The 26,958-nt window shown below is 36.1% G+C and overlaps 1 protein-coding gene across 7 annotated transcripts in view; it reads left to right on the top strand.

The window, feature by feature from the left end:
* Positions 1 to 26,958, top strand: part of LOC150095089 (spectrin beta chain-like) — a 577,773-nt gene that overhangs the window by 320,715 nt on the left and 230,100 nt on the right. For all 7 annotated transcript variants that reach the window (XM_090411296.1, XM_090411299.1, XM_090411298.1 and 4 more), the window contains exons 23-26: positions 1,661 to 1,936; positions 15,563 to 15,730; positions 20,921 to 21,093; positions 24,282 to 24,372. In XM_090411296.1, the coding sequence (XP_090267422.1) occupies positions 1,661 to 1,936; positions 15,563 to 15,730; positions 20,921 to 21,093; positions 24,282 to 24,372 (708 nt within the window). The remainder of the gene's footprint in view (positions 1 to 1,660; positions 1,937 to 15,562; positions 15,731 to 20,920; positions 21,094 to 24,281; positions 24,373 to 26,958) is intronic.

The raw sequence follows: 26,958 nt of genomic DNA, 5'->3' as shown, positions 1-26,958 counted from the left end.
ATAGATGAAATAAAAGAGAGAGAGAGAAGCAGGCTCAATGTTTTTGCAGTTGCACTGAAAATGATGTTGGGTATCTTCTGCTGCTCTTGTTTTAACAGGCCCAACAGAAAGTGGGTTGTTGGTCCACTGAAGCACTAACAATGGAAGTATTTGTAGAAGATACTGCTGACTATGATCAGGTTCTGATGCTGATTATTGATGATCTAAAATGTAAATCATGCTGGATATTGTTGTATTTTAAAACTATGACTCAGGGGACCACCAGTATCTAATGCAATTCACAATATATGTACTAGGGATCACTTAAATGATCCCTAGTATGAGTCAAAGCCAGGTAAGTGTAAGGAGACTTCTATGCCTATAAAGAATTTGAGGAACTGACTCCATTTCTAATTTAACGTTCAGCTCTCACCTTCCTGTGATGTGCTGCTTTAAATAGATATCTGTCTGAATGAATAAGGACGGATGGAAATTTGGGACTTACTGACCAAACTATATTCTATATTTGTTTTAATCACACACACAGACATGACACATGTTGAGTCAGCTGGTGCTATGTCCAGTTAAATAAGTCCCCCTCTCACCATTGTTTTCATCTGGTAGCAGCAAGTTTACTACCAGAAATCCACAAACTCAGTGGATCTGAAGATAGGTACTTTTAATATAAGAAGTGTCAAGCATCAGTCGAAAACAGGTCAACAGTGAGTAAGAACTGATACGCGAACAAAGTCATGCATATTGAAATCTTCCTCCATTCATCTATGCATTGGTGCCATGATGTACAGTACAGTATATTTATAACAAAAGATAATAGCTTTGAAAACCACACAAACAAGCAAACAATCTTTGCAAGCAAGTAAACAAACATTCATAAGAATAATAATCCAGAAAAAATAAATCAATTATGCTAATTATTTTCCGAAACAACTTATTTTTTAACTCCTAAAAACTTAACATGTAACACTCGTGTATCTTTGTGTATAGATACTTGTTATGATTCTGTTATACAAAAATTAGTCTGTCTGGATAACTTTCTTTCATAATAGTTTTTTTTTCTGGCTTTTAAAATTTTTTTTAAAGATAAATGTTTGAAATCACTTAAAGATAACTGCTAGCCTAATGCCACTTAGCTTAAAATGTCCCCCATATCTTTTATTTTACTGTAGAATCCTATTCTCTAAATTTTATCCTTTTATGTCAAAATATTCAAAAGGAATGCATTTGGGAGTATATATTAAATACTTAGAACAAAGTCATGAGAAACCTGAAATGCATAAAGGCAACTGGAATAAACAATATTCAACTAGAAATGCTCCATATTTAAGCATTTCTTGTTGAATGCTATTTATTCCAGGTTCATTTCCACATTTCAGATTTCTTTTTGTGTACTTACATATTCAAGTATTTTACAATGACTCTGCCACATAATTCAGATGGCCTGGTCAGAAAGTTGAATTCCAGAAAATTGGAGCAGAGCTAGCTACCATAGTATCTACTTAAGGGAAATAAAACTGAATGGAGAATTATAGAGGAAATTCTACTGAGTGTGCTCCAGGTAAGATTTATGCAAGCATACTTAACCTGACCTAACCTAATCTAACCTAACCTCATATATAAACCTATCTTCTGTCCATAACTTATTTATTAATAATTTTTATAGCTGAAGGATAGAGATGCTAAATTAGAAGAAGCTGGTGACCTGCATCGTTTCCTGCGTGACTTGGATCACTTCCAAACCTGGTTAACAAAGACACAAACAGATGTTGCTTCAGAAGATATTCCATCCAATTTAGCTGAAGCCGAGAAGCTGCTGAGTCAACACCAGCAGATTAGAGAAGAAATCGATAACTACACTGAAGATTATAATAAGATGATGGAATATGGAGAAAAGATTACACAAGATCAGACTGATCCACAGTATATGTTCCTTAGAGAGGTATATATAATTTGTATTATCTCATAATATTCAAATCTCTAAATTCATTTAAGTAAATATCTCTTTTTAAATATGACAAAACTTATATATACAGTTGTTATTTCTTTAAGATATGGGAAAATACTAATGACACATGGCAGCATTAGTATTCTCCTATGCAGTTCAGTACAATGCTTTTATCTACATTAATCCATGAATGAAAGGTCAGTGAACAAACAATTATATTCTTGGAGTTTAGGTTTATACATTGATTCTCCAGCATTTGTGTTGTTGCTTCCTATATTGTTATTTGTGTGGGGAGATTATTTCACCCTTGGCCAAAATTCCTAGAGCAGGGATAGAAATTGAGGAGGGCGTTAGAGTCGCCAGAAAATGTGTGCGGGGAATTTGAGCTGTGCTGAAAAAAGTGCTTTTTTAATCACTGAATAGTGCGATTTCTGTTAAGATTTGTGCCAAGTTGTTTTTCTGTAATAAAAGTAATACAAGTGTCCTTCAGTGGTTGTTTTTTGGAGTTAGTTGTTGTCGCTATATTGTGCATTTTGGTTACCAAGAAGGCTGGTTCAGAATCGGATGCATAACAGTGGAAGAGAAGACGAAGATAACATAAGTTTTCATTATTTAGTTTTATTTTATTTATATTTAGTATACTTAAATGTTTTGTTTGTACTTTTACTTATATAGTTATACCTATAGTTATACTCCCTTATACTTATTTAGCATTTAGTTGCAATAGTTCCTCAACACTATTTTGAATAATGGCGGCAGCGGCAGCTAAAATTGCAAATGACGTATCACCAAGTCCTCCCCCATTTAAGGACTCCATTTTGCATGATACAATATGGGATTTTGTAGCATGCTGGACTTGTGGAATGTATGTGTCCCGGCAGTTGTATATGTGGCAGGTGAGAGAAGGGGAAATACGTATAGGTGCAAAATTCAGGCAATGGAAAGAACTTGGTGAGTTATTAGAGATGACTATAAGTGACCTCGTTGAGTCAGAGATGGGAGATTCTCCACGTAGAGAGATGAATGGTATGATAAAGGGCGAAAATTGCCAGAGAAATATGAATAAAATAATGAGAGTGGGGAGTACGAAAGGTTGAATGATTGCGAAGTTTTTGGAGATGGTCTCAATTGAGAGGATGAATGGCAAATAAGAGTGGCTAACTTGCAGAGAGAGATAAATGAGCTGAAAGAGCAGGTGGAATGTTTAGGGAATGAGATGAGAAGTGTGAAAAAAGGAGATTAGGCAAATGGAAGAGATGAATGCAAGGTGAATCGGAGTAGGAGTGAGAGAGAGTTATGGGAAATGATAGAAGAGAATAGGATAAGTGGAAGAGAGGGAATGATAGAGAGATATGGAAATAATAGAAGAGGAGAGAATAGGAAGAGTGAAGAGAGGGAATGATAGAAGAGGAAGGAATGGAAACAGTAGGAGAGAGGGAATGAGAAGAATGCAAGGGAGCACTGGAACCAGGGATAGAGTGATGTCAGGAAGGCAGGCAAGTAGGGGAACACAGAGAGAAAGTGTTAGAGGAGAGAGCGAGTGAGGGATGCTTGTGAGCAATCGAGGAACAGGGTGGTAAGAGGTGTAATGTATGGGGACTCAATGATTTGTGGTGTGCAAGATGGGATGCGTGAGGAGTGTTTGCCTGGAGGAATGATAGAAAGTGTGGCTATGACAATTAAGAGGGGTGAAAGGCTGGATGAGATGATTGTGATGGTAGGAACAAATGACTTGAGAGGTAATATAAATTGAGCAGTGAGAGATATGAGATTCTTGCTTGAGGTTGTACGAAAGAAGATGCAGAGTGGAAAGATAATATGCGTGTTGCCTAGATGACACATTCTGACACATTCTAGCTATTATGTTATTCAATATTACTGCTCTTCTACTCAGCTCATATTGAATAACATAATAGCTAGAATGTGTCAGAAGAGAGGATTGGAATATGTGGATGCTTGGAGGGCATTTGATGACAGAGAGGAATTGTATGCGAGAGACCGCTTACATTTTAATGAGGAAGGACATAGGCATCTGGCGAGATTGCTGTTCTGAACAAATCGGTGTGTCAATGCAGGAAAACTAGAATGCCCAAGATGGATGGTAGCAGGGGTGGTCTCTTGTGGGAATGGGTACTTGAGAGAAGGGGGACGACATCAGGTAACGCTGAGCCCAGTGGAGTCTAGAGGGGAATAATGCTGGGTATGCTTTATACTAATGCCAAGAGTATCCGGAATAAAGGAGAGGAATTGGTGGTGCTGATAGCATCAGCCTGGCCAAAGATTATTGAGATCACTGAGATGTGGTTGACAGAAGAGGATATAATGACAGTAATAGAAGTAGCAGGGTACAGCAGTTTTCAGCAGGATAGGAAGGGAATGCGTGATGGTGGAGTACTGCTTATGATGAGTGACGACTTATGTCCTCTAAGAGTGGAGGCTTTGGAAGGCAGTGACGCTAATGATTTTGAAAGCATATGGTGTGAGGTAGAGGTGGGCAAGACATGATATTTAGTAGGGGTGTTGCTACAAACCAAGGAGCACAGAGGGTGGGGACCAGGAGATGTTTAGACAGCTGAGATTGGCAAGTGCAAGAAGAATGATTGTTGTGGGAGATTTTAACTACAGCAGTATAAACTGGTAAGAGGAAGATGTATATAGCAATAGGGGAATGGAATTTCTAGAATTCTTGGGGACACATGTCTCAGGAAACATATAATAGAGGGAACAAGAAGTTCAAGAGTTTGGGATTTGATCATGGCATCGGAAGAGTTGATAATAACTGAGATGACATCTCTCCCACCAGTTGGAGAGAGTGACCATGTGGTTTTGACTTGGAAAATGAATAGACATGCAGGAGTATCAAAGACATGGGAACGTATGTGGAATTAGAAGGCAGGTGATTATAATAGTCTTAGATATCAACTCGGGGAAGTTTCATGGAGGGAGGAATTGGAAGGCCAGGATATCATTAGTGCTTGTGAAATTGTGTAGGAATATTTGTTAGCAGCAATAGTAAGCTGTATTCCACAAGTGAAGAAGAGGACACAATTTGGTGTAAAGTGGATTACAAACAATATTAAACAAGAACTGCATGTGAAAAGATATAAGGAAGAGGTCTATGGAAGAGATATAAGGAGACAGGTGAAGAGCAGATGCATGAAGAATATAAGACATAGGCCAGGAGAGTGACTAGTATGGTAAGGAAGGCAAAACTGGAATATGAGAAGAGATTGGCCCTAAGATCCAAAGGAAATCCTAGGGAATTTTTAGCTATGTGGCCAGTAGGAGAAGAAATGATTGTGGAAGAATGACATTGTAGGATAAAAATGGGAATAGAGTGACTGATGCTGAAGACATAGTGGAATTGTTCAATGAACACTTTATTGGAGTATTTCATCCTGGAGGAGTAAATTTTAATACTAGAGGGATAGGGCAGGTTTGAGGTTTAGAGGTACAGGAGGAGAGTGTGTTACAAATACTGAGTACTCTGGATGTCAGTAAAGCTGTGGGACTGGATGGTATTTCACCATGAGTTTTGAGAGAATGTGCTAAAGAACTGACAGCTCCTATCACCTGGCTTTTCAATGAAATTCTGGCTAACGATAGTGCCATTGCATAAGGGCGGAAGCAGACTGGAAGTGTGTAGATATAGCCCTGTTTGTGTGTCATCAGTAGTTAGTAAGATCTTGGAGAAAGTAGTGAAGGACCATATACAGCAGTGGGCAGATGAGGGTAATGTTACCTGTGAGAGTCAACATGGATTTGTGAAGGGGTGCTCTTGTTTTAACGATATGCTAGTCTTTTATGATAAAGTTACAAGAGCATTAGATGAGGGAAAGGCATATACCGCCATTTTCTTAGACTTAGCGAAGGCATTTGACAGGGTGCCACATGATAAGCTGATATTCAAGTTGCAGCACATGGGTCTGGATGTCAGATTGGTCAACTGGATTCAGGATTGGCTGTCCGATAGGTATCAGAGAATTGTATATGGTGGGGCAATTTCAAGGAAGCAGAGGGTTACAAGTGGAGGTCGCACAGGGCTCAGTTCTGGGACCTATATTGTTTAACCTTTATATGAATGACATTGTCAGTGGATTGCAAATGGATATTCAGTTGTTTGTGGATGATGCAAAGCTGGGAAGGGTTATTAATAATAGTGCAGATGTGGTAGCCCTGCAAGAGGATTTGAATAAGCTAGACAGATGGACAAATGAATGGGGGTGTCGGTTTAATGCAGCAAAATGTAGGGTCTTGAGGTTTGGGACACATCGATGGGATGCTGCATACTCTTTTGGAGGAGCTATACTGGAGGAAATAGGGGAGACAAGGGATCTGGGGTTGATGATTGATAGAAACCTGAAATTTAGGGGACATAATTGCAAAGGTGGTGAAGGTAACACAGAGAATTGCTGCAATAATGAGAAGGACACTGACCTGCAGAGATAAAAGGATTTTCATTCCATTGTATAAGACTCTGATCAGACTACACTTAGACTGTTGTTCTCAGATTTGGTCCCCAGTATTTGAAGGGGATAAATTAACTGTGGAAAGGGTAGACGGATAAGAAAGATCGTTTCAGGACTGTACAATATTAGTTATGAGGATCGGCTGAGGGAATGTGGACTGCAGAGTTTGGTGGATAGAAGGAGAGGTGATATGATTGAGACTTTTAAACTGTTGAGAGGTGGTTACAGGGTTGACACTGGGGAGTTATGAAAGGAAACTGTGTGGGTGAGGAGTGGTTTCTTTGCATGGAGGGTGGTTGAACCGTGGAATGCATTGCCTGATAGAGTGATGAGAGCGAGAACGGTCAATGAGTTTAAGGAGTGGTATGATAGACTTTGTGTTTCCCAGGAGGGACCTCACACAAAGAGTCTTGATGGACTTTGTGTTTCCTAGGAATGGCCTCTCATGATGAGTTTTTTGACTCCAAGGTAGGCTGAATAATAATAATAATAATAATAAATTGTTAAGTGTGGTTAACTCTTATATTTGAGTTTGGGTGAGTACTTTTTATTCTCCTCCCAACTCATCCCCTTTAGGCCAGTTTTACCAATTAAGTACTGTGATTACAAAATAATCATGTTTTATATATAATTATATGACAAGAAAATAATTGTGAAATATTTATGAAAAGTCTGTTTTCAAATAATATTTTTAGAATAAATATGACTTTAATAATTTTTTTTCCTTTTGACACGACAACTGTTGCTGGCTTCATTTCTTAAGTAAGCTATGTCTGTCATAGAAATACTACTTAATAATGTTCTCTACCCTAGAATTAGGCTAAAAATTGAAATTATTCACCACTATTCAAAAAGAAAAGACAGAACAGTGCCCTTTCATTTCCCAGAAGGAACACTAAAGACCCCAGAAAGTTATAATTTTTTTTACATCCTTTTGATTGAAACAGCAGATATTCTAAACAGAAATGCTGATATATTTCTGATATTTGTTTGGTAAACTGATAAATTTTTTTTGTCAAAAGTAATTCTGCTAATTACTCCAAAACCGCATAACTACCTCATTTATAATAATCACAACTTCAGTTTTATTATTTAAAATGCATAATTTATCTGAAATATAATTACCTTGGAAGAGAAAAAAAAAAAATTCCAGCTATGTCACTAGGAGTTCTGATCTTAAGTGAATCATTTCAATAGCTTCAACAGATTAATGATTAAATGGTTTTGGTGTAGTCATTTGGAGAGGCTGCTGCTGGTAGGTAGAGAAATAAGTGCAGAGAATGAATCTGATCAAGTAAAAAGTGATGTGAAAGGGTGGGAGAGTAGGGAAAGAGAGATTGAAATGGTGGTTATGAATAAAAAAGTGGGTAGCATTGAGTATAAAGAATGAGAGAACAAGTGTGCAAGACATACAGGGAAATGGGGAGGCTCAGGATGGACAGGGGAACATAGCATCACAGCATGAGAAAGGTTGATGCTTCAAGAGGATGTGAATGAATGTGTAGACAAAAAGGAAAGGGGATGACCTGGGATGTAGAGAAAACAGTTGGATTTGAAGAGGGTTTAGGTTCTGGGAGACAAGTAAGGAGAAAAAGAAATGTCTTGAGGAAAGTATGGAGAAGTCACATCTAATAAGTGGTATCAGTGAAACTTTATAGATCCAGGAATGAGCTGTTATGTTTTTATACAAATGCTAATAGTGTAAGAAACAAGGCAAATAAAATAGTTGCATTAATTGAATGTGTTCATCCAAAAATTGTTGGAATAAGTGAGGAATGGTTGGATGAGGATGACATCCTAATAGGAATAAAGATGGAATGGTATGATATGTTTAGTGAAGATAGAAATGATAAAGTGGGGGGGGGTATTGATGATAGAGATCTAGGTAGAGATGCAAGAGGGAAGAAACACTTAAGTCAAATGTTTTTATAGATGTGGATGGTAGTAACCATGAAATGTATAATGAAATTAGCCGATCAAATAAGAAAAGGATGATCATTATGGGTGATTATAATTATGGCAATATAGAGTGAGATGATGAGATAGCAACTGGAAGTAAAGAAAATGAGTTTCTTGAGTTTTTGAGGGACAACTATCTCAGGCAATATGTAACAGAGGGCATACGAGGATTGAGGATCTTGGATTTGATCATCTCATCATAGGATGTTATCATAAAAGAGGTGTCAAATCATCTTCCAGTTTTCCTCACAGAGGTTCTCACACTGCTGGCAGTGTGAGAACCTCTGTGAGGAAAGGATATATGTGGAAAACTACAAGGCTGGTTATTATGAGAAGCTCAGGAGTGAGCTTGCAGCATGGCATGGAATGAGGAGTTGGCTGAAAAGGAGACCAATGCTGCTTGGGTGATATTCAAGAACTATCTAATATAAGCAATGTCTAAATATATTCCAAGTGTGAGAAGGATAAATCAAGTAGGTGTGAAATAGATGAATGAAGAGATTAAGCATGCGATATAGAGGATAAAGGCTAATGCATTTTTGTTGCCTCTATAATCAGTGGCAACATAAGAAGAGTGAAAATAATCAATTCCCTGAGGATTACAAGAACAAGCAAGGAGGGTAACTTGGTTGGCAAGGGTAGCAAAAGTAAAATATGAGCAGAAGTTAGCTAATGAGGCCAAAAAAAATCCTAAGGAGTTATTTCGATATGTGGTAAGCAAAAAAAGAATAATTATGGAATTGGAGAAAATGGTATAAGAACAACTGCTGCAGAGGATAAATTGAGATATTTAATAAGCAGTTCATAAAGGTCTTTCATTCTTGTGAACGTGACATCTGAGGAGTTTGAGAGCAGTTGGTGAGGAGGAGGAGAGACTGACTGTAAGTGAGCAAGTGATATATGGGGAATTGTGCAAACTTGATCTTAATAAGGCTGTGAGATTTTATAATATATGACCATGTATTTTGAAGGAATCTGCCTTGACATATTTGTTTAATGTGGGTCTTGCACTAGGTCAAGTTCCAAAGGAGTGGAAGGAAGGCAACTTTGTGCCACTTCATAAGGGAGGTGACAGAACTCAAGGATCAAATTATAGGCCCATCTGTGTGTCAGTTGTGTTAAAGTGTTGGAGAGGCTGGTGAGAACAAGGATCCAGAATTGGATTGACAGCAGTGGTATTATCTTTAATGGACAGCATGGATTTGCTAAAGGAGATCATGGTTTAGTAACCTGCTTGCTTATTACAATAAGGTGTTGGCTTTATTATTATTACCCCAAGACCTCATGGAGTCAAAGACTCATCTGGGAGGTCCTTTTATCACACACAGCTCATCATACCATGCCTTGAACACATTCAAACTCCTTGCAGCCACCACACTCTCAGGCAAGGCATTCCAATTATTTACAACTTTTTTAAATAACGAAACCTGTGGTGCATTCATAATTCGAAGAAACACACGTATAAACCACAGTGAAAATTATTTAATTGTAAATATTTCATCCTAAGTATCTTAGGACATCATCAGTACAGTATTTAAACAAAATTAGGAATAACATACAGTTAGGGCGCATGATTACAATAGAATCTCATGAAAACGTGCATAACGTGCTAAAGTAGTACAAAAAAAAAAAAAAAAAAAAAAACGTTAATTATTTAACACAATTTTGTATGATAATTTCCCATACTTTAGGAATAGTAAGAACGTCGTTGTGGTTTAGGTTTGGTCTGTGTAGTAGGGCTTCAGAACTTTCTTTGTATAAACGTTCATGTTTAAATAAAGATCTATGTAAAAGTTTAGCCTTTTCCCAATGGATCCTATGGTTTGGATTTTCAATTCCATATTGAGAGAGGCCAGATTTCTGCGGTTTAAGAAGACGAATGTGGTCTTGATGTTCCGAGATGTGTTTCTGAACAGACCTACCTGTCTGTCCAAAGTAAGATAATTTGCATGAGCATGGAATCTCATAAACACCAGGTAACATCAAGGGTGAGAATTTGTCCTTAGGAGAAGGTAATTAGTTGTAAATTTGGTTGATAGGTTTGTAAGTAGTGGCAAAATTGTATTTCTTCATAATTTTAGAAAGACGTTCTGAGATGCCTTTAACGTAAGGTATGGGACTCCTATGCACTTCTTCCTGTCTGGTTTGATGTATGCAGAAGTGACTGATGATTTTTTGAGTTGTTTTGGGATTATATCCATTTAAGATGGCTGTATTTTTGATAACTTCTAATTCCTGGTTTAAAGATTCTTCAGAGGAGCAGAATTTGTGTGCTCTGGAAACTAGTGATTTAATAATGCCAGATTTCTGAGATTATTCCTAATTTTGTTTAAATACTGTACTAATGATGTCCTAAGATACTTAGGATGAAATATTTACAATTAAATAATTTTCACTGTGGTTTATACATGTGTTTCTTCTAATTATTTACAACGTTGCACGAAAAAAAACCTGCCTCCCACTCCCCTACTCACACCCTCTTTATACAGTTTCCAGGGATGATCTCTGGTTCTCCCCCTGATCTCCCACTATTTTCTGTAGAACTTCTCCAGCATTGATCCTATAACAACTCCTTACCAACTTGTAGGTCTCTATCATATCTCCCCTCTTCCTTCTCTCCACTAGGCTCTGCAAATTACATCTTTTCAATCTTTCCTCATACTCGACATTCCAGAGGTCAGAAACTACTCTAGTCAATCGCCTTTGGACCTTTCCAACACATCTTCATCCGTCTGAAAACCAGTTGACCAAATCTGGGCACAATAGTCCATGTGTGGCCTAATCAAAGCCTTATACAATGGAACAAGAATCTCCCTACTTCTACACATCAATGTCCTCTGCATCATTCCCAGAAGCCTTTGTGTTGTCTTCACAATTTTGGCTATGATTCCCCTAAATTTCAGATCCTTATCCACTATCACCCCACAGTTCTCTTATTTCTTCCACCTCCAACAATATATCCTCACCAAGCAATAAATTCTGCATCCCATTTTTGTTTTCCAAATTTTAAAACCTTACATTTAGCAACATTGAACTCGTATCCCCATTTCCGTGCCCAATCACTCAATTTATTCAAGTCTACTAAGTATACACAGTGGTATACTTATATTTTTCAAAGGCTTTTGATAGATTACTCCATGATAAGTTGATAATTAAACTAGAGTGTATTGGGTTGGATATTTTACTAGTGATTAGATTAGAGATTGAGACTATCTGATGTGTATCAGCAAGTTGTTTATGGGGAGAAAGCAGTGGAAGAGGAAAGTCTCTAGTAGTGTGCCTCTGGGGTCTGTTTTAGGGCCATTTGCAGTTTGACTTGTATGTTAATGATATTAGGGAAGATTTGGATGGCGATATTCAGTTGTTTGCAATGATGCAAAGTTGGAACAAACCATGAGGAGTAGAGCAGATGTTCTGACCTTACATGAAGACTTGAATAGATTGAGCAAAAAGAGGCACAAGAGTGGGAATGCCAGTTCAGTGTTGCAAAATGTAAGGTTTTAAAATTTGGGAAACAAAGATGCAATGTAGAATTTATGCTTGGTGGGGATATATTGTTGGGGGTGGAGGAAATAGATCTTTGGGTGATGGTGGATAAGGATTTAAAATTTAGAGGACATATTGCCAAAATTGTGAGAATAACACAACGAATTCTGGGAATAATGTGAAGGACACTGACTTGTAGGAGTAAGGCATCCTTGTTCCATTGTATAAGGCATTGATTAGACCACATATGGACTATTGTGCACAGATTTGGTGACCTGGTTTTCAAAAGGATGAAGAGATGTTGGAAAGGGTCCAGAGGTGATTGACTAAGGTAGTTTCTGATCTCTGGAATGTTGAATATGAGAAAAGGTTGAGAAGGTGCAATTTACAGAGTATAGTGGAGGGTTGATATGATAGAGATATATAATTTGGTAAGGGATTGTTATAATATCAATGTTGAAGAGGTCTTTCATAAAATGACAGGAGATTAGGAGAGAACAAAAGGTCCTCCCTGGAAGTTGTATAAAGAAGGTGTGAACAAGGGAGTGAGAAGCAGGTTTTTTGCATGCGGAGTTGTGAATAATTGGAATTCCTTGCCTGAGAGTGTGGTATCTGCAGAATTTGAATGTGTTTAAGGCACAGTATGATGAGCTGTGGGACTTCCTGGATGAGTCATTGACTCCAAGGGGTCTTAGGATGATAATAATAAATGATCCGAGTAAAAATTGTTATAATATCAATGTTGAAGAGGTTTTTCATAAAATGGCAGGAGATCAGGAGAGAACAAAAGGAGGAGAACAGCTTAACAAAGCTTAAAATTATTTGGCAAAAATGCCACAGACAGTACCATAATTTAAACACTTTTATACCTTACTGCAAAATAGTTGAAAATTTCATTTTTCATTTAATACAGTGGTACAAAACCACATTCTGATGTCGAACAGTAAAGAAATTATAGGATGTAATTTTTCTCTCTAAAACTAGCTTGACTTAAAAAGTAACCTAATCAGGTATTATAGAAATATATTTTTAATAACAAAAAAGCTGCAATAAAGGAGAATGATTCACATACGCACACTTGGCTTACGTAACCAAGCATATTTAAATAAATAACAACTACTCTTGTGCTCTCACTTTAAAATAGGTTATAACAGTGCACATATTGCTGTGACAAGCAAACTGCAAAAGAAATAACACTGTAGCTACTGGCATAGGAATATAACCTCTTCTAATAATTGGCATTCTATAAAAGACTGCCACTTGAAAAACGCTCACCACCACTTCTGGCAACTAATTCTATCCATTCACCACTCTCTAAACAAAAAAATCTAGTCTTAACACCCTTACTAGCCACACTCTTACACAATTTTCATGGGGATGACCCCTCGTTCTCTCCTTCCTGTTAATCCTATAAAATCCCTTTAATAACCTATATGCTTCTATCATGCCTCATCTTTTTTGCCTATCAGCTAGTTTTTGAAGCCACTAGACCATCAGTCTATTCTTTTAGGAAGCATTCCATAGACCTGCCACAAACTTTATCACTTGCTTCTGGAATCCTCTCCACCACTTTTTCATCTCCACAGAATCCAGGTGACCAGATAAGTGTGCAGTAGTTGTCCGAATGTGGCCTTATCTTTATAAGATAAGAGAACAATAGCCTCCCTATGTTTGTTCATGTGTTCTACAACAACCGTGTAATTTGATGTGCTGTTTTTGTCACCTTTGTAATATGCCCTCTAAATTTCAATTCCCAGTCCACAATCACCTCCAAGTTCCTGGCCTTATCAGTTTCCTGCAGTTCAGTTATCAATATAGTACAAGCATGTGATTTCTTCTTCTTACCAAAGTGCATCACTTTATACTTGGCCACATTAAATTGGCAGCCATTTACCTTTGCTTCTACAGCTAATCTGTTTAAATCGTCCTGCAAATCTCTACATCACCTTCATTTACTATTGCTCTTTTCAGTTGTGCATCATCAGCAAATAGATTAATATTTTTGCTTCAGATCATTTCCTATATCAGTATACAAATTAAACAACAGATGGAGCAAGTATTGAGCCCTGTGGTAAACCACTAGGCAGGTAACTAGTGGTACACTGTTGGTTACTTGCCTTCTTCTGAACTCAACTCCTCTATAACCCACTCATAGATGTCTGTCCATCAGCCACTCTCTAATCCAAATCAACAAATTCACATCATCTCCATTTGCTCCAATTTATGCAACATAGGGAGTCTGGGGAGTTCTTTTGCTTGGTTGAACAGCAGGAAGGAGTGATGACAAGAGGCCATCCCTGGAATTTACGAAAGGAAACCGTGACCAAGAGGGTGAGGAGTGGTTTCGTTGCATGGAGGGTGGTTGAACCATGGAATGCATTGCCTGATGGAGTGGTGAGAGTGAGAACGGTCATTGTGTTTAAGGAGTGGTATGATAGACTTTGTGTTTCTTAGGAAGGACCTCCCACGATGAGTCTTTTGACCCTCTGGAGGCCTGGATAATAATAATAAGAAGAATCTACTTGGAATCCCATCAAATGCCTTTGCAAAATCCAACAGTATCGCTGAGTAGCCATTTTCTTAATTCACCTCCATTGCCACTTTATTATAAAAAGTAAGCAAATTACTAAGGCAAGTATCATACACTGGTGTCCAAAACCTAAGGATGAACACTATTTCTGAAGATTACAACTGCAAGTTCATGTTATTATGATATATACACATATATTTTATGCACAATTATATGTTCGTTGAATAGAAATATGTAATTTCTCAGTTTTGTTCATTTTAGAAATTGTGGACTTTACAACCATGTTATAAAAAACTCTTTTAATTTCCCAACGTTTCGATCTTCATATTAAGATCATCATCTGGAGCATATACAAATATACAGGACAAGCTGAGTTACATTACATACAGTAAGCTACAGAAACAATGATTTGATCACAAATTAATTCTGTAGCTTACTGTATGTAATGTAACTCAGCTTGTCCTATATATTTGTATATTTGCTCCAGATGATGATCTTAATATGAAGATCGAAACGTCGAGAAATTAAACGAGTTTTTTATAACATGGTTGTGTAAAGTCCATAATTTTTAAAATGAATTCTGATCACTGTGCAACACAAAAAGAAAGGATTCTTAATTTTGTGTTATGCACTTTTTTTTTTTTTCAATAAAGCACCCCCCCCCCTCCCCCCAATTGCTGCTCAGTAGACATCATGGCTTGTGCATTTACTTCCCTGATTGTTGGATGTGAGTGATATGCTAGTGTGCATTGCTATTGAGACAGATGAAAGTTTGGAGTTTTTAGTAATTATGCATATAAGTTACTAAAGGGATTTGATAAGATTGAGACAAAAGAAGTTTTTTGATAAATGGTGAGTGAGGAGAGGACAAGGTGTTATATCATTGGAGGTTATATGAGAGTATGGTTGGTGAGGGTGTGCAGAGTGAATGAGTTTATGGAGAGTTATGAGTATGTATTGTGTGAATTGTTTTTACTGTCTGTCTTCCACAGTGAGTCTTGATCTTATAGAGATATCCATATAATAATAATAGGTTTTCATTAAGCTTTTACTTTCTAGGCACTTCCAAGTAGTACAAGTTGGCATAAGATGTTTATTTTGCATGTTTTTTCATTTTTAGTTTTTTAAAATTGAGAATTTCAATAAAGTTATCTAATAGCAGAAATTAATTTTTAGCGATTAAAAGCTCTCCAAGATGGATGGACAGAGCTACATCAGATGTGGGAAAACCGGCAACAACTGTTATCCCAGAGCTTAAATATGCAGATGTTTTTGCGTGATGCGAAACAGACTGAAGTGCTGCTTAATCAACAGGAGCATTACTTATCTAAAGATGAAACACCAGTAAGTATAGAAAGCCCAGTTTTTGTTGTAATAAATTTCAAATATGTATCTGCTCCTTACTTTCTCAAAAGAGAATGCAGATGAGAATGAGAGATTTAAAATACTAGTTTTTTTTTTAATATAGAAGAATAATGTGCTTATTATTTTCCATAATGCTGCATATAAAATATTACACAATACTACATAAATGCTACTATGTGTACTACATTTTTAGAATTGCCTTTGTTTTATATATTTTATAGTCAGACTTTATAACCTTTCTAATTATTGTACTCATTTTCTTTTCATTTATCTTAGGTAAATAGAATAAGAGTGAAATGGATAAACATGTCTTTTAAGCAAAAATTTCACTGAAAATATCTTAAAATACATTTCATTTCTCTATATTCATCTTGGAGATAGAGCATCCCAAGTGGAATTCATTCTCTTGCTTTCCTGATATTACCCTCCTCTTTTTTTGAGATTTTCAATTTTTTTTTATTATAAAAACAGAATTCAGCCATGGTATTAATTTTTGATATATATTTTCTAAGCCTCAATTGATAAATCGCTGTTGATGCCTTAGAAAAGCCTTTCATATTATTGCCAGTATAATAAAATATACAAGTCTCTGTGAGTTTGTGCCAGCCTGGTTGGCTGAATGGTTAGCGTACCTGCTATCCAACCAATGGGTTGTGGGTCTAAATCCTGCTGTGGGCATCCTGATGTTTGCGATTGTTCTACCTTGTGTACTGCTATAACCTTTGATATGGTGCAGTATGACCTTTGCTGTCCTTCCAGTTCTTTCTGTCCATTTTTTTGCTTTGTCACCACACTTATTTCTATCTTTCTAATCTCAAATGATCTTCTTATCTGATCTGTGTATGGTTTTTTAATGAGCTATGTTGATGGTGCTTTTCTTCTTTCCACTGTGCACTAAATGCATTTAAATTAAAAGTTACTTGAATTAATCTAATTAATTTACTTCATGTACAAATTCTGCATGATTAGAACAATGAAGCTGAAGAGGAAGTCAAAAAAATGCATAAGCTTGGTGATGAAAGTGCTTTTCCTCTAATGTATTGTGAAAAATATCTGTGTGTTTTGTGTGTGTATGTGTGCACACACTTTCACCTTCCCCTTATTCATCACATCCTTCTATCAGATACACTGAGGATATTCATTTTATCTATCAAGATGAAAAGATAGCCTATTTTCATTGTACTTATCCAGCACTTGAATTAATGATCTCCATTATTGACTATAACATCAATGATTCAGTTGGTTTTAATGATATGCCTTGGTTGAAAAAGCCTGAATTTGGATCCCATGCAGGATGTTAAGACTTTATCAAGACTTTCCTATTGAAGGTGAGTTAGCTGGTCTCATATGGAGGCAGATGGGCTTTTCCTTTTGGAAACATGGGTTTTTGAAATCTAATTCATGCCCTATCAGAGCATGAATTAGATTTCAAAGAAGCTGTGTTATGTGATGTGCCATTGAGCTTAACACGCAAGGAGAAAGTGAGATCAACGGACTTCCAAGTTATGGACTACAGACTGGACCTGTTTTTTTTTTTTTAAGTGCATCAGAATTAAAAAAAAAAAGTTCACTTTACTCATCAAACATAAAGTAAATTGAAACAATTTTAATTTAAAGATTATAACAGAAATTAAATGTTTAATTTCTGTTATAGCCACTGTTTGGTAGGATGGAACTGAGGTAATCGAGCAAGGGTTAAGGATAAATTCTAATGTGACCTGTAGATTAAAAAAAAAGTTCAGCATTTTTTAAAAATACCCTCTCATAATGTAGATGATATTCCCATAAATTTTGCTCCAGAACTGTTTTTAATGTTCATTTGATTATCCTGTGTGTGTGGGGGGGGGGAGTGATGTAGGATTTGTTGACCACTGTTCTGTTATAGCTATTGTTTGGTAAGATGGAACTGAGATAATTGAGCTCTTCATTATATTAACCCTTAGAGATAGAAAACATAAAATCTCCACTAGTATAAATAAACTAAAAAGCTCAGTTATCTCAGTTCTGTTTTGTTTTAGCCTAACAAAGAATGGCTATAACAGAACATTGCTCAACAAAATCCTACATTAACCCCACAGACAACCAGATGAGCATGCACAACACATTTTCAGAGGAGCAGCAATATTCTCCTATGTTAAGTCACTTGCAGATATCATTTCAAAGTTGTTATGCCAACAGGCTATCAAATTTGCCTTATTTTCCTTCAACAAGATTTACATTCCAATATACATAATATACATTCCAATCATTAACTGTCTAAGCAATAAACCTGCTTTTTCTCCCTTGCTCACAGTTTCCAGGGATGACCTCTCGTTCTCCCCTGATCTCCCACCATTTTATTACACACCTCTTCAATGTTAATTATATAACAACCCGTTACCAACTTGTATATCTCTGTCATATCACCCTTCTTCCTCCTATCCACTAGACTGTAAATTGCATCTTCCCAACCTTTCTTCATACTCAACATTCCAGAGACCAGAAACTACCTTAATCAATCATGTCTGAACCATTTCCAGTATCTCTTCATCCTTTTGGAAACCAGGTGACCAAATTTGTGCACAGTAATCCATACCTTATTTACTCCATACCCAATGTAACTCTCACTTTTTTTCCCCAAAATTAAAACTAAAAAATCATAGTGCGAGATATATGCAAGGATTTTTGGAAACTAAAGTTTTCAGGAACAAACTGAAAATGGGATATGACTTACCAAGAATCTACTATCGTTACTTCCGGTCTCGAGAGCGATTTCCTTGTATGCATCTTCAAAGTCATCTATCCAAATAGCGTCATCTTCTTACCCATTATTTCAAGCAAAAATTACCAATAATTCACAAGACTTGAAATATGTAATGAACAGTCCTTCACGAATGACTAATGAGAAGTAAAAGTAGAGTGCAAAACAAAATAGCAATGGTAGGTCAGTAGAGATAGAGCAGCTATGAAGATGTGCATATGATTGGTGCGGTATTAACAAAAGATCGCATGACTCAACAACAAAGGCAAGCCAACAATTGTTGAGTTGAAATGCTAATTCTCTTCAACTGAATTTCATAATATCTGAAACTGCCATAACAACATTCACTATACATTTTTTAATTTTAACACGTTCATGATGGGGTGATATTTTGCCCGTTTATCGTACCGATGGAATTTCTCTTTACCATTTGTGTACCGCTTTCGCATCACATGGGTGGGCTCAACTCACACAAGGTTTCAATCCTTCCATTGAATTTTATTGCTGTTTGTTTACGTGCCACTTCTGCATCGAGCTGGCGGGCGAACTCACTCACACACACACGTTATATGGCATGTTTCAATTCTAGGTAGAATTTTATTTGAAGTTAGCCTTTGTGATCTGTCTTAATGACATCGAAAATTTCAAATGCAATCAAACAAACACTTATTTTATTTAATTGAAAAATTGGACAATAGTTTTTAGTTAGATACTGTGTTTGCTGGTGCAACATATGGTTTTGCTTGAGTCTATACAGCATAGTTTCTGGGAGGGGACATGTTATTCATTAGTTAGTGCCGTTTTTATCCCAGTTGTCTCTAATTGCACTATTTGTTGAGAAATATATTACACAGACTACAAATGTCTCTGTACCTTATTCAGTGATACAATAAAACCACTTGTTTTTTTTGCATCTGCAGTATAGTGGTTGTTGGGAGTTCGTGTTGTTTACTGCAGGGAGCGAGTTACTATCGCTCCGACATGAACATGTTTAAACTTTTTTTCATGTGTGAAGTATATGTGAAACTTTTTAATTTCATTTTTCATAAAATAAAATCAGGGGTGCGAGTTATACGCGAGGGTGAGTTATATTCAAGTAAATATGGTATGTGGCCTTATCACGGACTTATGCAATGGAATAAGAATCTGTTTACTTCTACAAGTCAGGTCATTCACTTTACTTTAAATTAAAGATACCAAGAAATTTTATACTTGGTTTAATCCTTTATCCAAGTGTAAGCAAACAAAGTTTGCACCTGAAATATAATCAGGACTACTGCACTAACTTCTAATTTGCTTTACTTGTCTTTCGTGTCAACCTACACAATGATTCACCTTTCACCTCCACTATGCACCACAACACTAACAAGAAATAGGACAGACAAGCAGGTCAGGAGATATTTGCATATATGAACATTTCAAGAATGTTGAGAAAAAAGAAAACACAAATTAGGATTGGATAGTACATACAAGAGAATCAAAACATGAAGTATTGTGGCAGCATACTGAAATGATGCTCATTGAATACACATTAAATTGTAACAAGGCATGATATTACACTAAGTAGGATCCTCTCTCATATAAAATATATAGTGCTCATGCAGCCAACCTTCAAGTGTTTGTCTACTTAGCACAAGTGTGCATTCCATTGTTAGTTGTTTTTTTTTTTTTTGTTGTTGTTTTTTCAAATATTTGCATTATGATCTTTACCTGCATTTAGTTTAGTTTTTATTGTATTCGCTACTCCTGCCTATGTTAAAACACAGCTATTTCATGAAACTAGTTCAAGTGTCTGAATAAATATATATTTTTTTAATATCAAGTTATTTCATGTGATAAATATCATAATCACAATTCATTATTGTCCTTGTACCACAGACGTCTATGTAATGAAATGTCAGAGAATGATTATACAGTTTTCCCACTTAGAAATTCTTGGTTTTAATTCCAGAAAGCAAATAAATCAGATTTTCGAATGGGTGAAACTTACAAAACCACATCAATTTCATAACCAGTATATCATAATTTCTCAGTATAGTATTAGTATAAAAAAATATGAATATTCGAACTTTAGACTTTGTGATATTGGGCAAAGGATGCATACACAAAATATATACAGTTCTTTAATCAATTTCATTTTTATTTCAAAATGAAAAGCAAACAAAGTTTGCCCCTGAAATATAATCAGGACTACTGCACTAACTTCTAATTTGCTTTACTTGTCTTTCGTGTCAACCTACACAATGATCCACCTTTCACCTCCACTTTGCACCACAGCACTAACAAGAAATAGGACAGACAAGCAGGTTTTGGAGAAAATAAAGTATTTGAGAACTTAATGCTAATTATTTTTGATAGCATATTTTCCTTCTGAGAAATATCTGTGAAATAATAAATATCATAAATTTATTATATATATTAAATTATAGGCCAATCTTGAACAAGCAGAAAATCTTATTAAGAGGCATGAAACCTTTTTGGCCACCATGGAAGCTAATGATGAGAAAGTTAATGCAGTAATCCAGTTTGCTCAAAGGTTGTGTGATGAAGGTCATTTTGCAGCTGATAAAATTCACAAGAAAGCAGAAAATATTGCTGAAAGGTAAGCAGATTTTTTCTTGTTTTTGGTACTATGGAAAGGGATTTAGGATTGAACTAAAGGAAGTGCAAGCAAAATGTTGGGTAGATATCAATGAGGTAGAAAGGAATCAGTTACGTAAATGAATGAAATACTCATTTTTAATGCAATAATTAACAGCCAAGGACTGTTATGCAGCATTTAATGAGAATTGGACAAAAAGATGAAATATGTGATATAAGCATATGCACTTGGAACATATGTTTCATAACACATTTGCAGGTGTTATTTCATGTATTACTTCATTTATATTATATAGCCATGATTGTTATATAAGTGTTTTCATGATTTGGAAGAATTTGTAAGGAAGGAAATGAAGGAATAACAAGGCATTTTATTCATGCATGTAACTTCATTTCCTAAACATTTTTTTTTTAAAACTCTGCAAATGTAAATATATCAGTAATTATTTCTGCTGAAAATAATAAATGAATGTAAAACTTTTTCTTGGTTGACAATTTGATATCCATGAAATTATTATTATAAGAAACTTATATGGAGTTGGGAACTCATTGAGGGAGGCTACACATCATATATTTCTTGAATTCAACACTGTTTGTACTCATCCCCTCAAAAAAGTAAGGTATTCCAATCCTGCATTCATTTATGAGAGAAAAAAATCTTTCCCATTTCTTGATTGTATTCATTCTGAACTTCCTAGGATACCCTTTTGTCCTCACCTTGCTTTCTATAAAATGAAAAATTCCTTCTTCCAGTAATGCTAATGACCCTTTTTAGAAGTTTGTATGTATATGTCATCACCCCCTCTTTCTCTTGTTTGCTAGTGCCAGTAGTCTACATTCTTGATCTATTCTCGTAATCTACATTCCATAGTTCCAGTATTCATCATTAATACCCTCCTTTGTATTTTCTCCACTATATCTGCATCACCTCAAAAACAAGTAGACTAGACTAGCTCACAGTAATCCAGATCAGGACTACTGCTCATAGTACTCCAGGTACTCCATGTTATAAAGTAGGGCCCTTTATATGGACTCAAAGCCTTATAAAGAGGCAAAATAACTTCCTTCTCTTTATAAGTTAATGTTCATTTGAACATTTCCATTAACTTCTGGATTATTTGCAGTCTTTGCAATATGAATCTTGAACTTCAGCTTCCTATCTATCAAAATTTCAAGCTCCCCAGCCCAATCAGTTGTTTCTAGAATGACCCCACTAACGTGATACACAGTTGTAGATCTTATTACACTAAAATGCATATATTTACATTGACAAACATTGAACAAATCCATTTTCTCTCATGAAATGATTCTCTCATCATTTCATCAAAAGTGACTTACATACCATTCTGCAAGTATGGTGTGTAAATCACTTCTTTGCATCATCAGAAAACAGCTGTGTGTGTCTCCAGTTAAATCTCTTCTAATGTCATTAATTTACAGATTGAATAAGTGGATTAAGATCTGAACCCTAGGATACACCATTGATCACCTTAATTCTTGCAGACTCACACCTCAATACCCCCCATTTTTGATACCTTTCAGTCATCATCTACGTATCCAAACTAATAATTTATAATGCAATCTCATATTCTCCAACTTAATGCAACAGTCTTGCATTCTATATCCTGTCCAAAGTGTTGGCAATGTCCAGCAGTATCATGGTATCCATTTTCCTTGTCTTACTGAACTGTAACATTTTTATAAAATGTGAGTTACTTGCACATGACCTTCCCCTAGTAAACTCATGCTGTTCATTGCAAAGTATAAATTCTCTATGAACCCATTTCTCTATGTGAACTCTTACCACTTTTCCAAAAATCTTTATCACCACTGCAGATTTACTGATAGCTCAATAGTTAGACCTATCAGTTTTGCACTAACCTTATGTAGTGAGATTATCATACATCTTTCCATTCCCGTGGCATCTTCCCAGTGCTTAGACTCAAATTATGCATCCAGATCAAAGGCGCAGCTAGTTCCCATATTAACGAATTCTTATTCGGTTTATGCAACAAGTCTAGTACTTTCCCCCACATACACCTGAGTTTCTTCATTCAGTATAGAGTGAGCATTAAGCTTTGTTGTATACACGGTTTATAGCTCTTAGCAGAATTATAGTTGAACGATTAGCTTGCAGAGCACTGGTTTCTTTTTGTACTGAGACTTAGTTTTCCATACAATACTTGTAACTCTTGTGGCCTGTGCCTTACGATTTTCATAACTGATATCAGCACAATATTCCTTCCACATCTTTTTTTTCTTGAGAATCAAAAACTTAATAAGATTGTGTGCATAGATTTCACACCAACTTTACTTATTCTTAGAACTCTCTAGAGATGCATTCCAGTTTTGCACCATTTAAGTATTTTTTTTTTTTAATCCTTCTTCTGACTGTTGACATCCTTCCCATCCAGCAACTGACCATGGAACTGAGTCTATATTCTCCTCAGTTGGTCATAATTTCCTGCTTTGTAGTTTAGCATGTAACTTTTTTCTGAGCAGGACATCCATACACTTAGCCACTTCCTAGGTCAGTACAGTATGATTATTGTCATTAAGCCTCATGGCACAATTGGAAGAATGACGCACCGTCATTCTTCCAATTGCTTTGTCCTTCAATTGGAAAAGACCTAAGTTCTATTCTCTTCATGATGAGAGGAATCTTTATAGTTTTTTTTTTTTTTTTTTTTTTTTTTTTTTTCCAATTGAAGGTGAGTTAGCTGATCTCATATGGAGGTAGTAGGATTTTTTCTCCTGGAAACTCAGGTTTTTCATTCCATATACAAACAAAGCCTTGAGAAAACATGCAATTTACAGACAAAAAATACTAGTGGTGGTGGTGGTGGGCAGTAGATGGTGTTAGTGTAGATGATAATAGTAGTTGTGGTTTGCTGTAGTTGGTGGATTAAGTGGTGAAGATGGAGAGCTGTAGAGTTTCTTAGAACAGAGTAGGTACCCTCCCTCAATGAGTCTTTGGACTCCTTGTAGGTGTCATGTAATAATAATAAATTAAGAAGAACAGTCATTTCTTTAGCTGACCATCTCTGACAGTTCCCTCTGTATTCCAGTACTGCTTGAGGAAGTTGTATTCAAAATGAGCTGCGAAATGTTGCATTTGTAGTCAATCTCTCTGCTGTTCTAAGAAACACATTATGAATATTTTGTGAGTTATTTTTATATATCTTTTAGGCAACATGCCAATCATCTGCAAGCTGAACAGCAGATGAAGAAACTGAAGGATCAAGAACAGTTACATAGGTTCTTGCAAAATTGTGAAGAGGTAAGTGTGATTAATATTTTTTTAATGATCAACATAAAAATGCTAATTTCTGCAGAACATCAAGTTATCAAGATTCCTTTAATGCTCTAAATTAATTTAAAAGTGTTTACAGACATTATATATTTCAGTTATTAGCTATGAAAACCGGTTATATTTTTATATACAGGATGATCAAAATTAAAATATACCTGTTTAAGGCCTTGTGGAGCACCATCCAGTGATCCAAATGCTGCGAAACTTTGCAGGAATACATTGTGTTGTATAATGAAAACTGTGAAGCATTCATGACTAAACATACACACATAGCCACAGTAATAAGATTTTTTTTTAATAAGTAAATATTTCGTCCTAAGTATCAAAGGATATCATCAGTACAGTTAATTCAAACAATACTAGGAATCACATACAGTTAGGGCACATTCTTACAATGGAATCCCTTTATGCATGCAGTAGCATGTTAAAGAATTAAATTAAAATATGTCTGGAAAAAAAAAACATTATATTAAAATGAGATAACATATATCAAAAAATTATTTTATACAATTTAGGATGACAATTTTCCAGACTTTAGGGATAGTAAGAATCATTACAGTTCAGATTAGGTCTGTGATTAGGTCTTCATGTTTATATGAAGATCCATGTAGAAGTTTAATCTTCTTCCAAAGGATCCTATGGTTAGGATTTTCAGTTCCATGTTGTCAATTCGGAATATCAAGACCATATCCGTCTTAACAAACTGCAGAAATTTAGCCTCGCACAACATGGAATTGAAAACCCTAACCATAGGATCCATTGGAAGAAGACCAAACTTCTACATAGATCTTCATATTAACATGAACGTTTATATAAAGAAAGTGCTGAAGCCCTATGTCACAGACCTAAGTTGAACTGTAATGACGTTCTTACTATCCCTAAAGTCTAGAAAATTGTCATCCTAAATTGTGTAAAATAATTTTTTTATGTATGTTATCTCATTTTAATGTTTTTTTTTTTTTTTTCAGATATATTTTAATTTAATTCTTTAACACGCTACTGCACACACATAGAGGGATTCCATTGTAAGCATTCGCCCTAACTGTATGTGATTCCTAGTATTGTTTGAATTAACTGCACTGACAATGTCCTATGATACTTAGGACAAAATATTTACTTATTAAAAAATCTTATTACTGTGGTTACATGTGTATGTTTAGTCAATACATTGTGTGTCATGCAGAAGCAATATTTGAGGGAAAAAAAAAACTTTCTTCCAAAATTCACCATCAGAGGTGCTGTTAACACCAAATGCACAGAATTTGCATATCATATAACTCGGCAAGTGCCAGGAAGATTTAAAAAGATAATGGCACTAACCTTGTCTCAACATGCTTTGTTCATGAAGCTGTTGCTGCATTCTGTGAATTTTGTCAAAGGAACAAACATTTACGAAGTCCAATATTTCCATATGCTCTGCGACAAATGATTAGTCTTATTGAAGAAATGGGATTGTTGGGAGTTAGACCTGGCAGAGGTAGCAAACCAATCAGTTAACAACAAGTGAATGAAGTTCCTGCTGCCATTGTGGAACAGGCCATGAATAACAGTGTTGGTTCCTGCAGTGCAGATGCTGTATCATGACACATGGATGTGGCTTATGCAACTGCCTTGAAAATTCTACAGAATATTCTGCATTTCTACCCATTCAAGATGACCCTGTCACAGGAGTTGTACCCACAGGACTTTGAAAGCTGGCTGACATTCGCTTTAATATTCCTTGCTTGAGTGGAGTTGGACACTGCATGGCCATGAATGATTTTGTGGGAAGATGATGCTCACTTTCACTTGAACAGAACTGTAAATACCCACAAATGCTAGGTATGGTTACACAAAACCCACATGCTGAGAGGTATCGCAATCTGTTGGCCGAGTGGTTAGCATATCTGCTCTCCAGCCAAAAGGTTGTGGGTTTGAATCTTGCTGTGGACATGGATGTTTGTGGTAGTTTGTGATGTTAGTAATGTTGGTGGGGACCGGATGATATTGGTGTAGATAATGATGATAGTTGCCGTTCACTAGGGTTGGTGGATTGAGTGGTGTAGCCGGAGAGTTGTAGGTGCCCTCCCTCAGTGAGTCTTTTTACTCCTTGCAGGTGTCCCTTAATAATAATGTGATAAATAATTTTATTGTGCCACAGCTAAAGCACTGCTTCTGCATGAATTCAGTCATTTTCATGCAGGATGGGAGCCCTCCATGCATCAGTCAATCTGTACAGAAAGTTCTTCGAGAACATTTCATGGAAGCCAAAGTGATCATCCATGCATTTCCCACTGCATGGCCACCTCATTCATCTGATTTGATCCCCTGTGTCCTCTAGCTCTAGGAATTTCTTAAAGACAGGATCATCCTGTTAACTTGCCAGCACTGAAAGACAACATAAAGCTGTATGTGTGCAACATCAGTTTTGACCAGGTGTGTTTTGCCATTGAAGACACTGTGCAAAGGATGCAGTTTGTGGCATACCAGTAAGGGCAGCAGATTGAACAGTGAAGCCCATGAATGCAAAATGGAAATGAATAAAAATTAGATTTATGCTTGTCACTTTTTCTC

The sequence above is a fragment of the Typopeltis vanoorti genome, chromosome 21 (assembly GCF_054136105.1).
Source record: "Typopeltis vanoorti isolate ZY-2024b chromosome 21, IOZ_Tvanoo_1.0, whole genome shotgun sequence".
In the NCBI taxonomy this organism is placed as follows: Eukaryota; Metazoa; Arthropoda; class Arachnida; order Uropygi; family Thelyphonidae; genus Typopeltis; species Typopeltis vanoorti.
This window is presented reverse-complemented; position numbering and strand designations above follow the sequence as displayed.